Source organism: Cupressus sempervirens, chromosome 9 (assembly GCF_028749045.1).
Source record: "Cupressus sempervirens isolate cs-2001-9-10 chromosome 9, ASM2874904v1, whole genome shotgun sequence".
NCBI lineage: Eukaryota > Viridiplantae > Streptophyta > Pinopsida > Cupressales > Cupressaceae > Cupressus > Cupressus sempervirens.
This window is the reverse complement of record NC_143126.1, coordinates 805,873,428-805,893,513: the sequence shown is the minus strand read 5'-3', so window position 1 is coordinate 805,893,513 and position 20,086 is coordinate 805,873,428. Positions and strand designations below refer to the sequence as shown.

The 20,086-nt window shown below is 37.9% G+C and overlaps 1 protein-coding gene across 2 annotated transcripts in view; it reads right to left on the bottom strand.

Moving 5' to 3' along the window:
* Positions 1-20,086, bottom strand: part of LOC149541151 (cysteine synthase-like) — a 120,085-nt gene that overhangs the window by 27,982 nt on the left and 72,017 nt on the right. For both annotated transcript variants that reach the window (XM_089802142.1, XM_089802143.1), the window contains exon 5: positions 4,097-4,255. In XM_089802142.1, the coding sequence (XP_089658268.1) occupies positions 4,097-4,255 (159 nt within the window). The remainder of the gene's footprint in view (positions 1-4,096; positions 4,256-20,086) is intronic.

Below are 20,086 nucleotides of genomic sequence, written 5' to 3'. Positions count from 1 at the left end.
TAGAATGGTAACTAGTGCTAATTGGAGCATATGGAGGCAATTTCATAGTGCCAAGGCAGTCACCATTAAGGCATTGATATTAGATGACTCTTGGTAGGATCGTCATGAGTACCTTCTGAAGATCACCAAGCCTATATTGAGCATGATCCAATACAATGACATAAATAGGCCTTGCTTAAGTGAGGTATATGATGGCATTGACTCCATGATTGAGGATATTAGAAATATCATAAATGGGAAGAGCAAGATCCTAATGAAAAGTTCTTCAAGGAGCTACAAGTAATCATGGTAGAGAGATGGAACAAAATGACTATCTCTTTGCATCTACTTGCCTTTGCATTGAGCCTCAAGTTCTACAACCAATTGGTCCTCAAGGGGAGTACCACTAGAGTTACCCCATACAAAGATCTTAATGTTGCTCAAGGGCATATGACAACCCTTCAAAGACTCTTTCCCAAGCACCTACGACCTGTAGTGAAGTTTGAGTTTATGAGTTTCATGACCACCGATGATTGTGGTCTTAAAGCTCTTGAAGACAAGAACAATGTTGATGCTCATAATGGTGGTACTTCCTTGGACAAATATACCAGCACTTGTAACCCATTGCCATCATAATTTTATCACATGTAAGTTTTTAATCTTAAGATTCTAATTTCAATTTTTTTGTTGATAAATATTCAAAACTCTTCCCTCTATAATTTCAAATTTGTTAATCTTGATAGCTTTTGCTAGTTCATCATCATCTGAGAGGAATTGGAGCACATACTCCTTCATCCACTCAATAAAACACAACCAAATAAACCCCTTGAAGACAAACAACTTGGTCTTTGTGCATTCAAAATTGAGGCTCACAACTCACAAAGAGAATACTTACAAAAAGGGGGAGGCAAAACATGGGATGTTGAACCAGAGTCTACGGAGTTGGAAGCCCCACTTTGATGCACTTGCAATTGATGATGGTGATCATGAGATTCTTAGTGATGATGAAGCTGATCATGAGGCTGTGGCTGAGACTACTGATGCTAGTGGTACTAATTGTGCTTCAAATATGCAACTGCATAATGATGATTTCTTTGATGACATGATATTTGATCACATATGACTGATTAATAATGTTGACATTACTGTTTTTTAACTGAAACATTGATATGGTGGTGTATTTAACATTTTGTCATCTCATTTGAACTAAATTGTTAATATATGTGGAGGTGTATTTTGCTAAGTTGCTTTAATACAAGCATAATGGTGTATGAATTCATTTGCTGCAGCATATTTTTACATATATATAAATTTATTTTTGAAAAAAAAAAAATTGTATGGATGAATCCAAACCCAGCCCAAAAAGATTTTGAGCAAATGTCGAACCTGCGTCCAACCAAGAATCTGAACTGGCAACTTAGATTATACATGTTATCATGATGTTTTCTCATTTTTTTGGTGATGTTATGCTTTATAATGTTGATGGATATGCATTTAGAGTTTTTACTGTTGTTTCCTTATTTTGTCATAAAATGATTATTTAAATGTCCTAATTCAAATGAAATGTACATCGAGGAAAATACATATGGAACAACTGGTGTTGCAACATTCTAATACAGATGACTGATCAAGTCACTATAACGCCATTGTTCCATTGGGCATGCTTTGATTATCATACGCACACACACAGGTGATTCTATATTCAATAGCAAACATCAAAACAAACAACTGTACCCACCTTTACCAGACAAATCAACATGACAGTGGTCCAGGGCATCCATGAAAAGAAAGAAAAACTTGATATTTTAATCCATGGCTTTGAGATCTTCAAGCATATGTATCAAAGAGTTAATCTACCAATTTGTAGTCTTTTCCACCAGGTGGATAAGGAGAAACACAATTTTAAAGAATTTATGTTTACCCTATAAGGCTTTTGACAGTTTATATAGAGAACCTCATATCTTTCAAAATACCTTATGAAATCTAATGAAACTTAAACTAAAGTGCATTCACCATACTATCTTTCCAAATGAGTTTGGGCCAGTGCCAGGCTGTACTACTGTACGGATTTGCAAGAAAACAGTCACAGGAATATGAAAAATACAGAATTTTAACTATTTTTTATTGATTTCTTCATACTCTAGCATGCAATTCTTCACTCCACTCTATCTCTCCTGTTCAATGACTCGTACAAAGAGGTTTTTTTAACCTTTTTCATCCCCCTTCAACCAACTCCAACTGATTCCAATCACCTATTTTGCATTTTTTACAACTTTTGACAGGTTCTTGCAATATTTGAAATATGATCACAAAACTTGCTGAATGACCCCAATACATGCCAAAATGGACAACAGGAGTCCAATTACACCATTCTACTCATTTTGGACATTTCTACAAGCTTTAACCATGTTTGACTTTATCAAGCCTTATAGGTTATTATGTAATATGAACTTAATGGCTTTAATAGCCTTATAAAATGATTTGAATTGACTTCAAATGGTCCTTGGGACCTTACACGACCTTGATACACTATTAAAAACAAGACAAAAATACCAAAGTCTTCATGAGACATCCCAACGAATAGGTGCTCCTGCACCAGATTAAGATTAGCACAATATTAACACAGATTGTTCGAGAAATAGCATCATCTCAACTTTATGGCTTTAATAGCCTTACAAAATGATTTGAATTGACTTCAAATGGTCCTTGGGACCTTACACAACCTTGATACAACATTAAAAACAAAACAAAAATACCAAAGTCTTCATGAGACATCCCAATGAATAGGCCGTCGTGCACCAGCTTAAAATTAGCACAATATTAACACAGCTTGTTCCAGAAATAACCAAGGTTGCATGGGTACTCGTACCCACACCCCTGGTACTCGTACCCACGTACCCAAGTACCGGGTACACGTATCCCACGTACCGGGTACTCGGTGGAGAGCATCATAGCTAAGGACCTTGATTAAGATTCTGATTTTTCTTTTTTGGTTTTTTGTTTTTGTATTAGCTTGTTGTTTATCAAACTTAATTCAATACCAAATCAGTTTGAAACTTTGATACTCATTAACAATAAACTTTATCACTGTTCAAGTTAAAAGTTTATCATTTGCAATATGTCATTGTCATATGGTTTAGGATCTTCTTGTTCATGTTTAAAGTCTGCCTTCTTTGTTATGCATCTAAGCATTTATCATGTATTATTATTTCAAACATATAGCAAATCTGAAACTGAAAACAGTACATTACATTTGCAAACTTTATCACTGTTCTTGTTTTGAAAAACCATTGTCATGACTCATAAAATCAGATTTTTTATAAATATAAAAGTGTAATTTTTAAGTTTGACATACCCAAGTACCTCCATCCCCAATTATGAAAAATACTTTAAACATTCAGCAATAGCATATATATATATTTGACTTGTGGCTTATATTTTCAAATTTCTTGTTTTGAATGCTCAATGTCATGACTCATGACAGATATTTTGATTTTTATATTTTCTATAAAATATTAATTATATAGAAAAAATTAGGCTTACACACATACCCCCGTCCCCTATTTTGAAAAATATGCGTACCCGTACCCGTTCCCGTTCCCGTACCCACGTACCCATGCAACCTTGGAAATAACATCATCTCAGCTGTTATTATTAGTCTGCCAGAGATTACAAGCCCAACATCATAGAACCAAACTACAAGATGACTCTCCATAGTAGATTACAGCCATAACTTGTCTCTCGATCATATGGATGGAAGTAGTCAATTTTTTAAATTGTTATGAAAATATGACATTGATGAAAATGAAGTTGCGATAATTATGAATCTAATTTATAGCTGAACAAAAAAAGATGCTCTTGTCATGATTTTGCAAGTTTGTCCTTTTATCTATCATAGTGGCATTAACCTATTTCTTCAATTCTTATTGGGTAGGTTTGAATTTGAGTCGAACCCCACAGGAGCATAAAGTTCATCAAATTTATTACATATTTTACTCTTTTCTTGCCGCTAAGATCTGGGAAAAGCCAGAACTAAAATATGTAATAACAATTTCCCCAAGTTGTCAAATAATTGGAATCCTTCTAAGTTTTAGAGTTATGGTCTAATGTGTCTTACCTGAAATTACAGGGCTCTCAGAAGGTTCAACACAGACAACCTTAATAGATGGGTTTTTCATCTTCAAATATCTTCCAACTCCTGTTATGGTTCCTCCTGTTCCAGAACCTGAAACAAATATATCCACTTTGCCTGCTGTATCTTGCCAAATTTCGGGACCTGAAAACATTGTATGATATTGGATAAATAAATATACAAATCATAAAAATTAAACATATAAGGTGCAATGAAATTATTTACATCAAAAAGAGAAATATTGATTCTTGTGAAATATCTAATGTTGGGGTCTTCAAGGTTAATTTTTTAGAGTTGTTGATTGTGGTAATTTGAAAAACTTGAACAGTATAATCTCTGTTTTTGATGCATCAATGAATGATGCTTACTGGAAGTTTTCTAACCACTTTGTGGTGATCAAATTCTGTGATTGAATATTCTCCTCTAAGTTTACTTATCATTTAACTCAAAGTTAGCTTTTTATCATATCATCAAAATCATCAGAAAACAAATTTCGTAATGGTGTAAACAACATATGTTTATAGTGTCTAATATGTTTTCAATTCTGTGTTATGCCCTAACAAGATTATTGTACTAGGCCCAAATAGCTTACTAACTATTAACATATTTCCATATAACTAGAACAATCCTAGAATGCATTTTACAAAAATTGCATTCCATGCTTTTAGTTCTAATACTCTTATGATCCTCTGCCATAACAGAAACGGCAATGTAAGTATAACTGAAATTTAGCATTCGATTCAATTATGAATATGTTTAGAAACAGATGCAAAAACCAGTAAGTTTAGCAACATCAAGTTTAAGTGTTGATATCAATACAAAGATGATGTCTCCAAAGATAACAAACAAAACATATGATGCAACATTTATTACATCTTTAATAACATGTCTGTGTTACAATGTTGTCAATGATCTCAAAAGTGGATAGATGAGATTGCTTCCATAGGTTGAGATTCCATTTCCATAAATTGTTGCATTTTCATGTCCAACACCATTTTACAATTACCAATTGCCTCTCAAGGTTCATGATCCTTCATTTTCCTGAATATTTCCTCTATTGGCTTAGCTTCACAAAAGTAATCTCCCAAGTTTTTTTTATCTTCTTACATTAATGGATATAACCCTTTAGATCATATCATTTTATGGGTGGTCATTGATGTCAAAAGTTGGAGTCATCATCAATGTTGAAGGAATTTGTGGATGGAGATAGTGTCATTGATGTCAAAGACCTATTAGTGAAAATGTCAATGATGTCAAATGTCTATGGGTGAAAATGCCATTGATGTCAAATGCCTATGGGTGAAAATCCCATTGATGTCAAAAGAGAATTAATATCAAAGAAGAGATCAGACCAAGCGTTATTGTGAAAGTGATTAGGAATTTATGATACATGCAAATGGAAGGAAAATATCGAAGACATGTGGGATGAGTTAAAAATACGGACATACATACGTTGCAAACATAATCAACGATTAAACAAGGAAACAGATATATTATTAATTAGGTACATTAAATTTCATTAAAAATCAACTTTTTCACTCTTTTAAAAGAATTGAAGACATATTCAAAGGTCCTACACTTCCTTTCTCTCCAAATAATCCAAATGACTGTGGAGGGTAGGAATCTCCACCAAAAACTACCAAAGGTGAAATTCTAATGTAAGTCTGGCCAATTTTCAAATAGGTGCAGTAGTTAAAATAGGAATACGCAACATAAAATAAGTCTTTTCCAGACCCAATTCAAGCAATCAGTTGCAAACTCACAATGAAGAGATGATGAGCAGATTTGGATTTGTTGCAAAACTTACACTTTATTTTTATTCCAAAATTTTGTAGTCCATGGATATATAATCTTTGGGTTAAAAAGTTAGGGTTTCATATTTAGGAGGACCCTAATATTGAGAGGAAAAAATAAATAATGGATGTGAGTGATGATGGCAATCTATGTGGCACATGAATACAAGGTTTCAAGTGCTTTTTTAGGAGGCATACCTATAAGGACTATTTTGTAGATCTACATCCAATCTTGAGTGGTTATGTAAGCTTTCCCTTGCCCCCATATTATCTTTTATTTATTTCCTTCTAGTGTGTCTTGTTGTAATGTCCCCATTTTTGTTAGTATCAGAGCTTAAAGGATTACCCTATTATTGTGATCCTCATAGGCTAATTATTGTGGATAGAAGGTCTTCTAAGGCAGTGGTTTGGCTTGGGAGAGTCTTATCTTCCCCACAATTCAGTAAGCTACAGGATGGTCTTCGTTTGGCTCAAATTGGACTTCATTTAGGCTTAGGTTTGTATACTTACTATTTGTGGTAAGTTGAGTATTGATTCAGATGGACCCTTTCTATTTTTGGAAAGTGCATTTGGTCACATGGAGAAATAATTAGGTGTAACTCCTATTTCAGACGGCATATTTAAATGGTATTTTTGGAGTTATTATATTTTTAGTGGCCAAATTATTATTAATTTATTAAATGCTTATTATAAAATTATAATTTAACTTTATAACTTCACTTAAGTTGAGAGTTGAGTCATCATTGGAGGGGGGCATTTATTTAATTAATTATATGCCTAAGCCAAGTATTATTTGTTACTAAAAGAGTTGTGTAGGAAAGATTCAAGAGCTGAGTTCTTTTAGGAAATTTTCGCATTTCTGAAGTTGAGTTCTTTTGAAAAGCTTTTGCCAACAAGGGATTATAAATATGAGCTCATTTCATTGGAAAAAGCATGCTTCAATATATATTTTCTTTTTGTTGTCTTTGTGGCTTTTTCTGAGTTCTAATATTTTGTGGCCCTTATTGTAGTACAGGGGTTGAGTCTGAGATTCTGAGAAGTTATTGGCAATTGTGTTGAAGTATACAATTGGCCAACATCTCCTACTTTATTTTCTGTGGTTAAGGAGAATAGTTTTGATTATTATATTGAATTTATAGAGCATCTGGCTAAGGGTTTGAAAACTTATGAGAATTCTAAATTTGGTGATTGACAATTATGCTGAGGTAAATAATTTGCATTTTCTCTCATACTGTGATTTTTGTATCTATGGAGAAGTAATCATTGGTTGTGGCATTCGAAATTGGTGAAGGAATCAATTGTATTGCAAATTCTGAAACTTTCTTGGAGGTATGATTTATAGTGAACACCCCAATTAGTCCCGTGGGGTTTGGAGGTTTGAATTGGGTTGTAGAAGAGTGGACGGCACATTGCTAGCACCCCTATGTTTGCAGATTGAAGATTTCAAGCCATTTTTTGGACCTGCTATTCAATTTGCAGCCTTGCAATTATTCTTGTGGTCATGTGATTCATTTTTTGAAACTTGCTGTGGCATTCTATGGACTAGAGTTTTGCATTTCAAGTTGGAGATAGTCTTTCTAGGCTGCGTTTTGAAGGAGGGCATGCCAATCGAACCCATAGGCTCACTTTGGGGCAGTAGTACTGTAAAGTCCCCAATATAGCAGGTTCTTGGATTTTTGATTTGTCAGCTCATCAGCACGATCCTGGTGAGTTGACGTTCGGTTTTGGGGGTCTTTGATATGACTTCGCTATTTTTGGACTTAATATTTTTAGTAAGTCACTTATGGCCAGATCCTATTTTTGGTCAAGGCAGTTCTGACATTGTTGAGTACTTATCACTCTATTTTCGGGCCTCAAATGAATTAATCAGATGAAGTCATGGTTATTAGGATTAATTCGAGATTTAATGATTATTTAATGAGCTTTATATTATAAAGTAAGTAGACTTTATATTATAAAGAGTTATTTAAGTGAGAAGTGTCAAGGTGAAGCCAAGTTGCACAAAATCTTTTAAATATGATTTCATCTGGAGAGAAGAGCATTTTGAATTTTTTTTTTTTTTGCTTGCTCTTACAATTGCCTAAAGGTTTGATGAAGTTCTGAAATTTCTTCCATTGATAATTGTGCTGAGGTAGACAATTATCCAAATCTCCAACTATACTAACTGTGGATCAGAAGATTAAGCAATTCTGAAGAAATCAGTAGTGCTGGGTCTGCTGATTGTCAATCCAATTGCACATCGATTATAGGTTAATCAAAAGTGGCGGCTCCTTTGAAAGGTGGTTGAGATTCTTGGAGTAACGCTTGGAGTGATTTATGGTATTCATCCATAGTGGGAGGCAGATAATGAGAAGTTTCGGCCTGCAGAGATTAATTACAGCTTGGTGTCATAACCTTGCTAGTGAAGACATCTTTCCTGGACGCTAATCTTGGCCGCCAATACATATCGCAGGGAGATAGCTATAATTCCTAAACTCGGCAACAACAACTGCCTTGGCATATCGCATGAGGGGTCAGCATTGTGAATGGTGTAGGTCCTTCCTTACAGTTGGCGGAAGTTTATTAATGGTCTGTAATTTCAAATCAGGTTCCACCATTTTTTTAAATTGGAAGTTTGGTACCATAATTTTGTTATCCTCTTTGATCATTGGTGTTGTCAAAAGCTTAGTTGATGAGAAATTTGCTTGTACTCACCATATTTATAAATAAGAATCAAGAAGCTTGTTCAGTGTTTGTTTTGGTAATTCCCTTGGAGTCAACTTGAGGTCTTTACAAGTATTCAGTAATGGTGGGCGGCAGACATATATTTGAAGGCAATTTGTCCTTGCATAGACATTCCTACATACACTGAACAGGTTCCTATTTATCATCTGCATTTGTACTAAATTTACTAGTAAATATTGTCTTACATTGTCAATCACATTTGCAAATAAAAGTTCCAAAGTTTCCTATTATTTTCCTGGGAATTGCATTTCATTATTTCAGTCCTGTATATGCTAGCTCTTAAGGCAGATTTACACAATAAATAATTGGAATTTGTTCTGATAAAAACTGAAACCCAAATTGTCTTGTAAATTGTGAGCAAACCATTTACAATCTCTAATTTGGTGTCTGAATTTTAGAAAATCTTCTTTACAGTGAAATTAGGTAAGCATGCCAAGTGTTTGACAGAATGTTGGGTTTTGAATGAAATAGATGTTTGATTAAGCTATAAACAGTCAAGGTTATTAGAGTGGTATCAGAATAGTTTCTTGCCAGCCTACAAGAATTAGGCTTAGCTTGATTAGTGCTTTATTTTGGAGATTTGGTTTTCAGATTTATGGATGGTGACGGGAGGTTTGGTATTCATTATACCCACAAACAGCGTAATTTACCACCTAGGGATGAAGAACCTGTCATAGAGTCTAATATTTTGGAACAATTGAATGTATTAGTAAATGGGTTGAATCAAAATAACAAATGGATGACTCAACTAATTTCAAATCTGAGATTTGAGCAGAGTGTGATATCACTTTTTCGAAGAAAATGTGATGATACAGTAGTGGCTACAGATGTGCATGACATTTCTTATGAGACACCACATGAGTTGGACATAGTGGATGTGGAGTATGATGGGAATTCATGTCAAGTTGAGTCAGATGATACAGTTGTTGACACGAATTCCTAGGATTGTGCATTGGATGGTGATGCAACAACAATGGAAGTAAGCACATGCGATGATATTGTCATATCTACAGCTACTTTTGTGATAGATGAGCCATCCGGTGAGGTACTTAGCAGCAGTACCTTAGATGTCTAGGTGTATGTTGTTTATAGTACATAGTATTGATTTTTAGGTTGGCGATGATTACTCACCTAAGCGGAGCTAGGCTCAATTTACACCATCTGCATATACAATTTGGTTTCCTATAGTGGTTGGTGATGTTTTTGTATCTATAGATTCTAATGAGGATGTAGATATTGTGGATACAGTGGAGGTGAGTGCATTTGTTGAGAGCAACAGAGAACCACATAGTGCACTTGGTTCTCTTGTGGCTTCATCTTTTGCAAGGGTTACTATTGATAATCAGGATTCCAGTCCAGTATATATTATGTGGGTGGTGAGTGGAAAGAAGTGTTTGCTGAGTTTTTTGTAAAGTTGTCTTTTGGTAGAATCCTAACTCCTACATCATTAGCACAGGTTCTGAGTACCATGTTGCAGGTTAGGTTGTTGGTCCTGATGATGTTAGTGATATGAAGTTGGTCCAATGTTGATAGGGGTGTCACATACTTCTTCATTTGGGATCTAGGTGGAGGTTGGAGTTCACTGTGTTTCGGATTGCTTAAGGACAAGCAATCTGGGAAGGAGGACTGTAATGTCCCCAATTTTGTTAATATCAGAGTTTCAAGGATTAGCCTATTATTGTGATCCTTGTTTACTACATGGGCTAAATAGAATAATGCACACAGACAATAGACAAGAACAATAGTACTCCTTTTATTATTCGCATATGCCAAAGACATTATGCTTATGATTGTCCTTACAATGATCCTAAAGGGTGTATAAATACTTTTTGAAGAACCTTCCCGAAGGGGTCCATCAGCTACATGACAATTACCGAAGGGCCCGTTGGCTACATAATAAGAACCTTCCCGAAGGAGCTTGTCCGCTGAATTACAATTTTATCCCCCCCAAAAAGGTAGGTCATCTCCATATGACAATTACAAAATATCCGGGACAAATTAACAAAACAAAATACATTAACTGACTAACTACAACAAGATAGATCTGTTTCTGCCAAACCACTTTCACATTTGTTCTGTGCCTACACCAAATTGGTCTCCAAAATACGTTGCATCTACAACCTTTGCTAACACAATACCGTTTCCTTAGCTGACCTTGATAGCCAGCTATACCGCTTTCTCTACTTCCAACTCTTGGGTACACTAAGCGAAATGTTGCGGTATTGCCTTCAACTGGATGATCAGCTCCTCCCGAGCTCTCTATGCATCCACCAAGACAGCCTCACGTCCAACACCTACTCCAAGTGCCTCAAAGCGTATCACCTCTCTCGAAAGGCTTGCTCTGGTGCTCTCTCTACCTCTGGTACATAGACACTCTATGCCTGCAGCAGCTCCAGGTCTCATCAACTGGTCACATTTTCCAGGACTGATAACTGCACGGACTGGGGGTCAAGGGGCAACGCCCCCGCCGCCAAGACCAAATTAGCTCTCAAACCCACACAAAACTACATGGAACACACTATTTTTACGATTTTCTTCCAATCCCACACTTTCTAGCAACTGCTTGCGTTTTCCACCTATTTATGTCTTTCTTTTCCCCTTGGCATCATACATTATTCATTTTGAAAATCTTCGAGTTGTCTTTTTTTTTTTTTTAGTTGCTCCTCTTCTGACTGCTTCCTTTTGCTGATCTATATTCGCCACTTCAAATCCCCTACCGTGCTCTGGAAACAAGCTCAACAAAACAAAAATGCAAGTACGAACTACCCAGGGTTCAAATCCAGCTACCACAACACAACAAAATCCTCTGCAAAGCTTCACTCAGCCAATCTCCTTCTCCCCATTCGTCGTATGGTGGAATACTGAAATCGGCCCCTAGACAGCGTACGATTACTGCATGAAATCGTCGTACGGTGCCCCAGAAACAATAAAAAAAGATCCGCATCTAACCGTACAATGAGGGTACTTGAAACACATGCACTGAATAAGAACCTTGTACGGTGCTAATGTCTAGTTATAATGTGTCGTACGGCCATGAAATACCTTCTGAAAGCTCTCTGTCGATCCTTCAATCCATATGGTCACAGCAGTAGAACTCCGTAAGGTCATGAAAAACATACAGTGGAATTGAATCCGTACGGTGCCAAATAGAAGAATCAACCTCCAAAATCCATACATTGTCAAACCGAGAAGTCAACCTCCAATTCCATATGGTGTTCAAATAGAGAATTTAATCTTCAAAATCCGTACGTGTCCAAACAAAGAGTTTAATCTTCAAAATCCATATGTGCCCAACAAAGAACTTAATCTTAAAAATTCGAACGGGTATGGGGGTCTTATACAAGACCGTACTGCTACTGAAATTTCTGTATGGGGCCTCTCAGGTGCAGACTAGTGACCGTACGGTTTTTTAAGTTTCCTACCCACCTTGATTTTCGTACGTTCTATCTGTTAGTGTAGTTTTTTATTTTTCCTATTTTGCTAGGTTTTTCCTACACTTTTAATAATCTTGCTTAGGTTAATAAAGCATGTCTTATTAGGTGAATGGTTGTGAGGTGTCATCTTCTTACATGTGAGCATCTATTAGCTATCTTGGGAAGATACTTTGCTATCTTTAGTCCGATAGATGGTTGCTCCTCATTGGTTGGTGTTGCCACCTCCTCCCTCTTCCTAGCCTATATAAGCATGCTACCTGGCTTGTATTTGCATCTCTTGTTTTGCATCCTCTTAATGCTATTTTGCTTCCAGCATTTGCATTACTCTCTTGGAGACTAACTCTATGATGCTATTTTGATTTTGTATCATTTGCATTCATAGTTTAGATATTTACTCTTTGCACTAGTTTTCTGGGTTATTAATCTTTTCAGATTCTAACATGGTATCAGAGCTTTTCTATGTGCAAGAGTAGATTTTAGTTTCCTTATTTGAGAGATTCGGGGGGGGCAAATAAACTTTATTGTAGTTTTTTGAAAAACGAAGTATGCTCTTCTCTTGCATCTTTGGATGATCCTGAGAATCAGAAAAGTTTTGACAAAAACAGTTTTTTTCTGGGGTTTCAATCTCAAATCTGACAACCAACTTGCATATTTGGAGTTTTTAATCAGTTTTGCAGGTTCCAGCATGCCATTGATGGACTTAAGAAGCTGATCCAGCATTTGCATGTCAAATTTTGGTTGCTAGGGTTGTTTTCTGATTTTTGGAGCCGTTTTTTACTGTTAAAGGCGTCTGATTTACACTACAGCAACATCTTCTGTTCATCAGCAAGAAAAACGCTTTCTGGGTTTTGTTTGTAGCCCCGAAAAACCATCTGGGTATCTTTTAGATTTTGCATGCAAGCTGTATATTTTTCAGGATCGAGCATGAAAAGCTACAGCCATACCCCTCTCCGTTGGCAGTCGCAGATTTGAATGCAGTTTTCAAATGTCTCGTTTTTGCTCATACGGACTCCGATTTTGATGATTCTTGTTATGAACTTGGCTATTTTTTTGTGCTCTATCCACTAGTGGAGTTGTTTTTTGATTTTCATGCATGAATTCTTCAGAAATTGCAGATTCTCAGCCGTGACTGTGCACAATTCTCATTTTGAAAACTTCGGAGGATCATAACTTTCTCATACGACCTCGTATCGAGGTGATTCTTTTTTTGAAAGTGCATGATTTTTCGAGTAGATCACATTGGTGCTATTTGTTTCTTTGATTATTGTGCCCAAGTTTCACTTCTAGCATATGCTCTTCATGAGGGTTTGTAATGCATTGAAATCAAGACCACTAAGTAATTCTTTCTAGTGGTAGTTGTAAATGCACTAAAATAAAGTGCCAAATCATATTTCTTTGAGGGGGGGTTCTTTGATTGAGTAAAGAGGGGGGGACATTGTCGTGGCTGGGTTCTCTTCTTTTTAGCATTTCTTTGCATTTCTTCATCATGGATCAAACAAATATGCCCATCCTAACTCCATACAATTACTTTGAGTGGAAATCACGCATGACAATTCACTTAAGGAAAGCTGGATTAAATAGGATAACTATGGGACTTGAAACTGAACCTGCTAAAGATGAAGATAAGCCTAAGTGGTTTAACAAATGTGATGAGGCATTTGGAACATTGTGTTTGTCTGTTTCTCCTGACTTGCTATTTCACATTGAGTCTTTGGATACACCAAATGAAGTATGGACAAAGCTAGAAACACTATTTGGCACACAAGATTCAATGAGGGGTCATATGTTGGAAAATGAATTAATAAGTTTGAGTCCAGGCAATTTCAACACAATCCAAGATTTCTTCACCAAATTGAAATCACTAAGGCTGCAGTTAAAACAATGTTGAATTGAAAAGAAAGATGAACAACTGATTCTTAGTATTCTCTCTAAGCTAAGTTCAGAATATTCTGTGTTTGTCTCTACCTTCTATGCTACTAAGGGTGCACTTGGTACTCAATTCACCATGCCATCTTTAGATGATTTTGCTATCAATCTCACTCGAGAACAGGACAAGCTAATCCAGATGGGCATTCTTAAGTCCTCTAAGTCACATGCCTTGGCTGCCAACCAAGGCACAAAAGAACAACAAGGACAAAGTAGTAACAACAATAGTAAGGACAAGAAACAAAAGAATAGCGAGGAGAAGAAGGATCAGATGCCAATTTCTTCAAAAGCAACTATTGATACACCATCTTCCAAGGGCAATAAACCTAAGAAAGAAAAGGTCAAATGTGCTTATTGTAAAAGACCTGGTCATGATGAACATAAATGTTTGCAGAAACAACTTGATCACTTGACATACATTCTTGAGAAGAATAATATCAGTGTTCCTGAGTCTATCAAACAAAGTTCTAATGAAGGGTCTAACAAAGAAAAAGAAAACAGCAAGGGGAAAGGAAAGGGCAAGGCCCTTTTTGCAGTTGCTTCCTCACCATCCACTTGGGTTCTTGATTCGGGTGCTTCACACCACATGGCTTCATCTAAGGAAGAAATTGCATCCTTGGAGCAATGTACTATGCCTTCTATGTTGATGGGTGACAACACTCCTATTGAGGTGTGCGGGAGAGGGTCTGTTGATGTGGGGGATGGCACATTCCATGATGTTCCTTATGTACCCTCATTGTCAACTAATCTCCTATCGGTACACCAGATCACTCACAAAGGTTTAGGCAAGCGGGTTGAGTTCACTCCTGATTCAGTGGAGATACGTGAGTTGCACAATGATTCTACAATTGCAGTTGGGAGAGCAGATCATCAGTCAAGACTCTATATGTTTTCTCACCTTGTTCCTGATCCTCCTTTGACTATTTTTCTCACTCACTCTAATGATGTGAGCAGATTATGGCATGAGCAGTTTGGCCATCTTAACTTCCACTACTTGCATCAGCTTAACCAGCAGAGCATGGTCACAGGGTTGCCTTCTACTTTGACATTGGAGTCACTTGGAATACATGATAGATCTCCTGATGGGTCAGATTCACTTGAGCAGTCTTCTACCTCCACTTTTGATGTAGAGAGTGACTCAAAGGACTCACCTCCTTCCTCTCCTAGTCATCATTCACAGGTTGATGATTCTCCTCTAGATTCTCCATCTTCTGGTCCACTTTGGGCTAGACAGACCTTGCAGTTTTCAGGTGATTGGGTTGGGGATCCATCAGACACCAAGCAGACTCATTCACAATTCCAGGATGCTCTATATATCTTCATTGCTACTGCCTCAAATCCACAGTCCTTTCATGAGGCTTCTGGTATTTTTGAGTGGGATACAGCTATGCAGGAAGAGTATAGTTCCTTGATGAGGAACCGCACTTGGGATCTTGTCCCTTTTTCTAAAGGAAGAAAAATTGTTCGATGTAAGTGGATCTACCGGACAAAATTTGCAAGCTTTGCTGGAGGTGCAGGATGCTACATCTTTTGGGGGGGCCTCTTCCTCTCACTTGGAGTCCTAATTTTCTTTGGGGAGTCTCTTTTCTCTCTCTTTTGGGGGAATTTTATGTACATGGGTACTTCATCAGGCTTGACTTGCCGGGACCCATTTCTACATCCACCTAAGCTTCGCTTATGGGGGGGTGTTAGTGTAGTTTTTTATTTTTCCTATTTTGCTAGGTTTTTCCTACACTTTTAATAATCTTGCTTAGGTTAATAAAGCATGTCTTATTAGGTGAATGGTTGTGAGGTGTCATCTTCCTACATGTGAGCATCTATTAGCTATCTTGGGAAGATACTTTGCTATCTTTAGTCCGATAGATGGTTGCTCCTCATTGGTTGGTGTTGCCACCTCCTCCCTCTTCCTAGCCTATATAAGCATGCTACCTGGCTTGTATTTGCATCTCTTATTTTGCATCCTCTTAATGCTATTTTGCTTCCAGCATTTGCATTACTCTCTTGGAGACTAACTCTATGATGCTATTTTGATTTTGTATCATTTGCATTCATAGTTTAGATATTTACTCTTTGCACTAGTTTTCTGGGTTATTAATCTTTTCAGATTCTAACACTATCCTTCCTTTAAATTGGTCGTACGGTGCCTTCCAGCCCAACTTAAGTTACCATACAGTGACTTTCTATTTTATTTTATTTTTGTCTTTTTCCATTTTTTTTCCTTTTTTTTAATAATAAAAATCAATTCTCCTTCCGACTTTTGTCCTTCTACAACGAGGTCGTTCTAGCATTGTACATCTTGAGCTTTGAGCCATTCACTGCCTCTAGTATTTCTTGTCTATTTAATGTCCACAACTTTATTGCTCCGTTATGGCCTACTTCTCAAATTTGGTATGGCTCGACCCATTTGACCTTAAACCTGCCTGGTTTGATTTCATTTCGTCCATCATACTTCAACACCCACTGTCCCGATTGGCACTTGTTCAGCTTCAAGTGTTTATCATGCCATCCTTTGCACCTGTTTTATGTTGCCTCCGTAGCCCATTGTGCTAGCAATCGTCGGTCATCAAGTTTATTTAAGTTACACGATCTCTCCCTCAAGTTTTTCATATCGCCCAATTTGTTCTCGAAATTCGGTACCATGAATTTCATCAGCTGCCACTCCTTGCCGTCAATAGCTATATTCTTGATTTTAGGACCTTCACTCCGTACTGCTAAAGTTTTTATTAAGCCCTTCCTCTTTGTTTCTTGTGCAGACCATATGATGTGTTTTCCTTGCTGCCAGCACCTTTCTAGTAAATTCGTGGAGCGTTGTAACCTTTTCTTTCCGCGCGGTCCGTTCACTGTGTTCTGTACGATGGAATCTTTCCTTTTTTTGGGTTCGTATTGTATGTTCTTCCCTTTATCTTTTGCCGTAACTGCCTTTCCTTCTTCCGCTTCTCTATATCCCTTCGGACATTCATTTCCCTTTTCTTTCTCACCTTCGTCGACCCTTAACATATTACAGCTTGGAAAGAGCTCGTAATCCTCCATTTGCCAGTGAAAAAGGCCGTTCACCGAATCCAAATCATCGTCCGTCGATCCACCTTCCAACCGTAGGACTCCTTCATTGGGTTCCAATCACTGTTTTCCTTCATCCTCCTCTTCAAAATCAGATGATACAGCTTCCTCGCCCACCATTTGCATGTGCAGATCAATAGTGAATCGCCGTCCCCTACTTTCCATTAATAGTGTATTCTTCTTCCAGTCATGCTTCACCTTTGCTTGTATGAGCCATCCTCGGCCCATAATGGCGTCATATCCTCTCCTTTTCAACGGGATGACGATGAAGTCGAGTAGGAACGACTGCGTTCCAATAGTCATTGGTTGTGCCATCAAGATTCCCAACAGTTTGATTCCATACTAGTCTGACGTGAGCAACTGGAATGTAGGTGACCACAACATCGGTTGTCCCAACTTCTTCTAGGTATCTTCTGGTAGGACGTTTACCCCTAAATCTCTGTCCACAATTGTGCCTATTAGAGCAATTCCCAGAATTCTCATTTCGACGACTGCCAAATGCCGTTCGAATGTGAGGGCTAACAGCATTGGATCCAATATACTTGCTCCGCTTTCCTTTTCCCTTCTGTCCGCTGCACTTGCTTCACTTTCCTTCTCCCTTCCATGCTCCTCTGCTAATTTAGCAGTTGGAGCGATGTTTGTGAGTGCTGATCTGAGTTGAGGCATTGTGAGCAGCAGATCATTTATTTTGACCAGTACTTCAGTTTGTAATATCTGTCGTATGATGTTCTGTTTTGCACAGTTCCTTGCTGAGGTACCAGTAATGTCCTTCAAGTGTGCTTTGTCCGCCTACGTTGCCTTCTCAATTTCCACTCGTGCTTCCTCTAATCTCTTCTTTTCCTCCGTCGAGTCGGGGTACGGTTTTCCTTGCTTTCGTGTGATTGTCGGAACCTCCTCTTCATCCGTCCTGATGGTGATCAGATTCACTCCTGATTTCGAGCACTTGGCATCTTCATGATCTCCAGAACCGCACCATCTACATAACAACTTCGGTGCATTTGCCATTGTACAATCTCGGGCAAAGTGGCCCCACATTGCATGCTCAGCATTGAACCATCGGGCGATCGTTCACATCGTACTAAATTCGGCTGCGGCTTCCATTGTTATTGTTGGCATTGTTGTTGTTGTTTTGCCCTCGTCTATTATTTTTGTATCCTCCCGAAGTGGCACCCTCATTACTGGTGTTTCTGCTTCCTCCTGACGTGGAAGCCTCCTGGGTCAGGAGCACTTGTTGAGGTCCTCTTTCTTTCATATTGAAGGGGCATTCTTTTGTGGAATGTCCCATGATCGGGTAGATCTCACAAAACTAGTTCTTTGGACAAGATCCCTTCGTGTGACCTTCTGTTTCACATTTTGTGCACCATAGGTCATTTCCCTTCGTCTCTTTGTGTATGTTCTTAAATTCCTTCATCATTCAGATCATATCCTTTTGGAGGGCTCAAACCTTCTTGTTGCCCTTTTCGTCATCGCTGCTCTCTTCTTCCGAAGACGCATTGTCATCTAACTCAGATGAGCTACTCCTCTTCTTTTTTGTTTTCTGCTCACTTTCCAAGTTCATCGCTCGATTGTATACTTCAGTGTATGACGATGGCGGCACAATCCTCATCTTTTGTAACTTCAGGTGTAGTCTTTCGATGAACCATCTCTTTTGCAGCCCATCTGTCGGCTTACTTTCCATCTTGTTTATTAAGTCTTTTAATTTTCTGGCATATACTCGAACTGTTTCATTTTTGCCTTGCTTCATATTGTACATCTCTGCTACGATCTCATTGTCATCACCCAACAATTGAAATTCGGTGGTAAACTCCTTAACATTGTCCCAATTGATTAATTTTTGGGGATCCGTATCGGCAAACCAATCAATTGCGACACCCCTTAGGGTTGCCGAAAATTGTCGAACGCATTCATTTGTGTCTGTTATGCCATTCGCCCTACAAATTGTTTCGCATGTCTTACAGTGTCTGATTGGATTGGTTGTTCCATCACCATCAAGCTTTGGCAACTTCTCCTTTGGTCCAGCCATTACTATTCGAGCTTGAGGGATTTGTTGTGTACCCACGCTGTTTTGCACACCCGCGTTGTTCTGCACTCCTACATTGTTTTGCACTCTCGTGTTGTTCTAAACACCCGCGTTGTTTTCGACAGTCGTACTATTTAGTGAAGAAAGGTTTTCGTTAAACGAAGTTGTCCATTCCAAAAGTGTATCTCGGACGAAGAGTTCAGTCCACGCTCATGCTCCCTTGGCAATCCGAGTCGTGCGAGTTAATCCCCTTTTGTCTAGATTCTCTTCCCTCAACGTATGCAGGTTAAGAAATTCCTCCCTCGCTTCTTCCACCAAATCCAACCGCTGTTGAGTCTCTTCCAGCGATTCCTCAATGCTTTGGTGTCCGTCGACAAGCTGCTGAAACCTTCGTCTGCATTCGGCTTGTTGTGCCAAAATTAAATTCCCTTGTGTTGTGTGTATTTCATCTTTTTCCTTTAGCTTATTCTTATTTTTATTCAACTGATTCAGCATTAGTCTTCATTCCTCTGCCTTTGTGCCAGGGCCATCGGGCAATGGCGCCAAATGTTTACCGCATGGGGTAAATAGAATAATGCACACAAACAATAGACAAGAACAGCAATACTCCTTTTATTATTTGCATATGCCAAAGACATTACATTATGCTTATGATGATCCTTACAATGGTTCCAAAGTGTGTATAAATACTTTCGAAAGAACCTTCCTGAAGGGGTCCGTCAGCTACATGACAATTACTGAAGGGCCCGTCGACTACATAATAAGAACCTTCCCAAAGGAGCCTGTCGGTTGAATTACAATTTTACCGACAACAATCCTCATACACTAATTATTGTGGATAGAGGGTCTTTTGAGGTAGTGACTTGACAGAAGATATTCAGAACTTGTTTTGATCAATTAATGAGAGGAGACCTCATTTGCAAAAAAGGGTTTACATCAGCCAACAAATAAGGATTAGATCAAGGACATTCTAATTGACTACTGTAATTCCTAGTACGGAATTAAGGCAGAGATTATACAT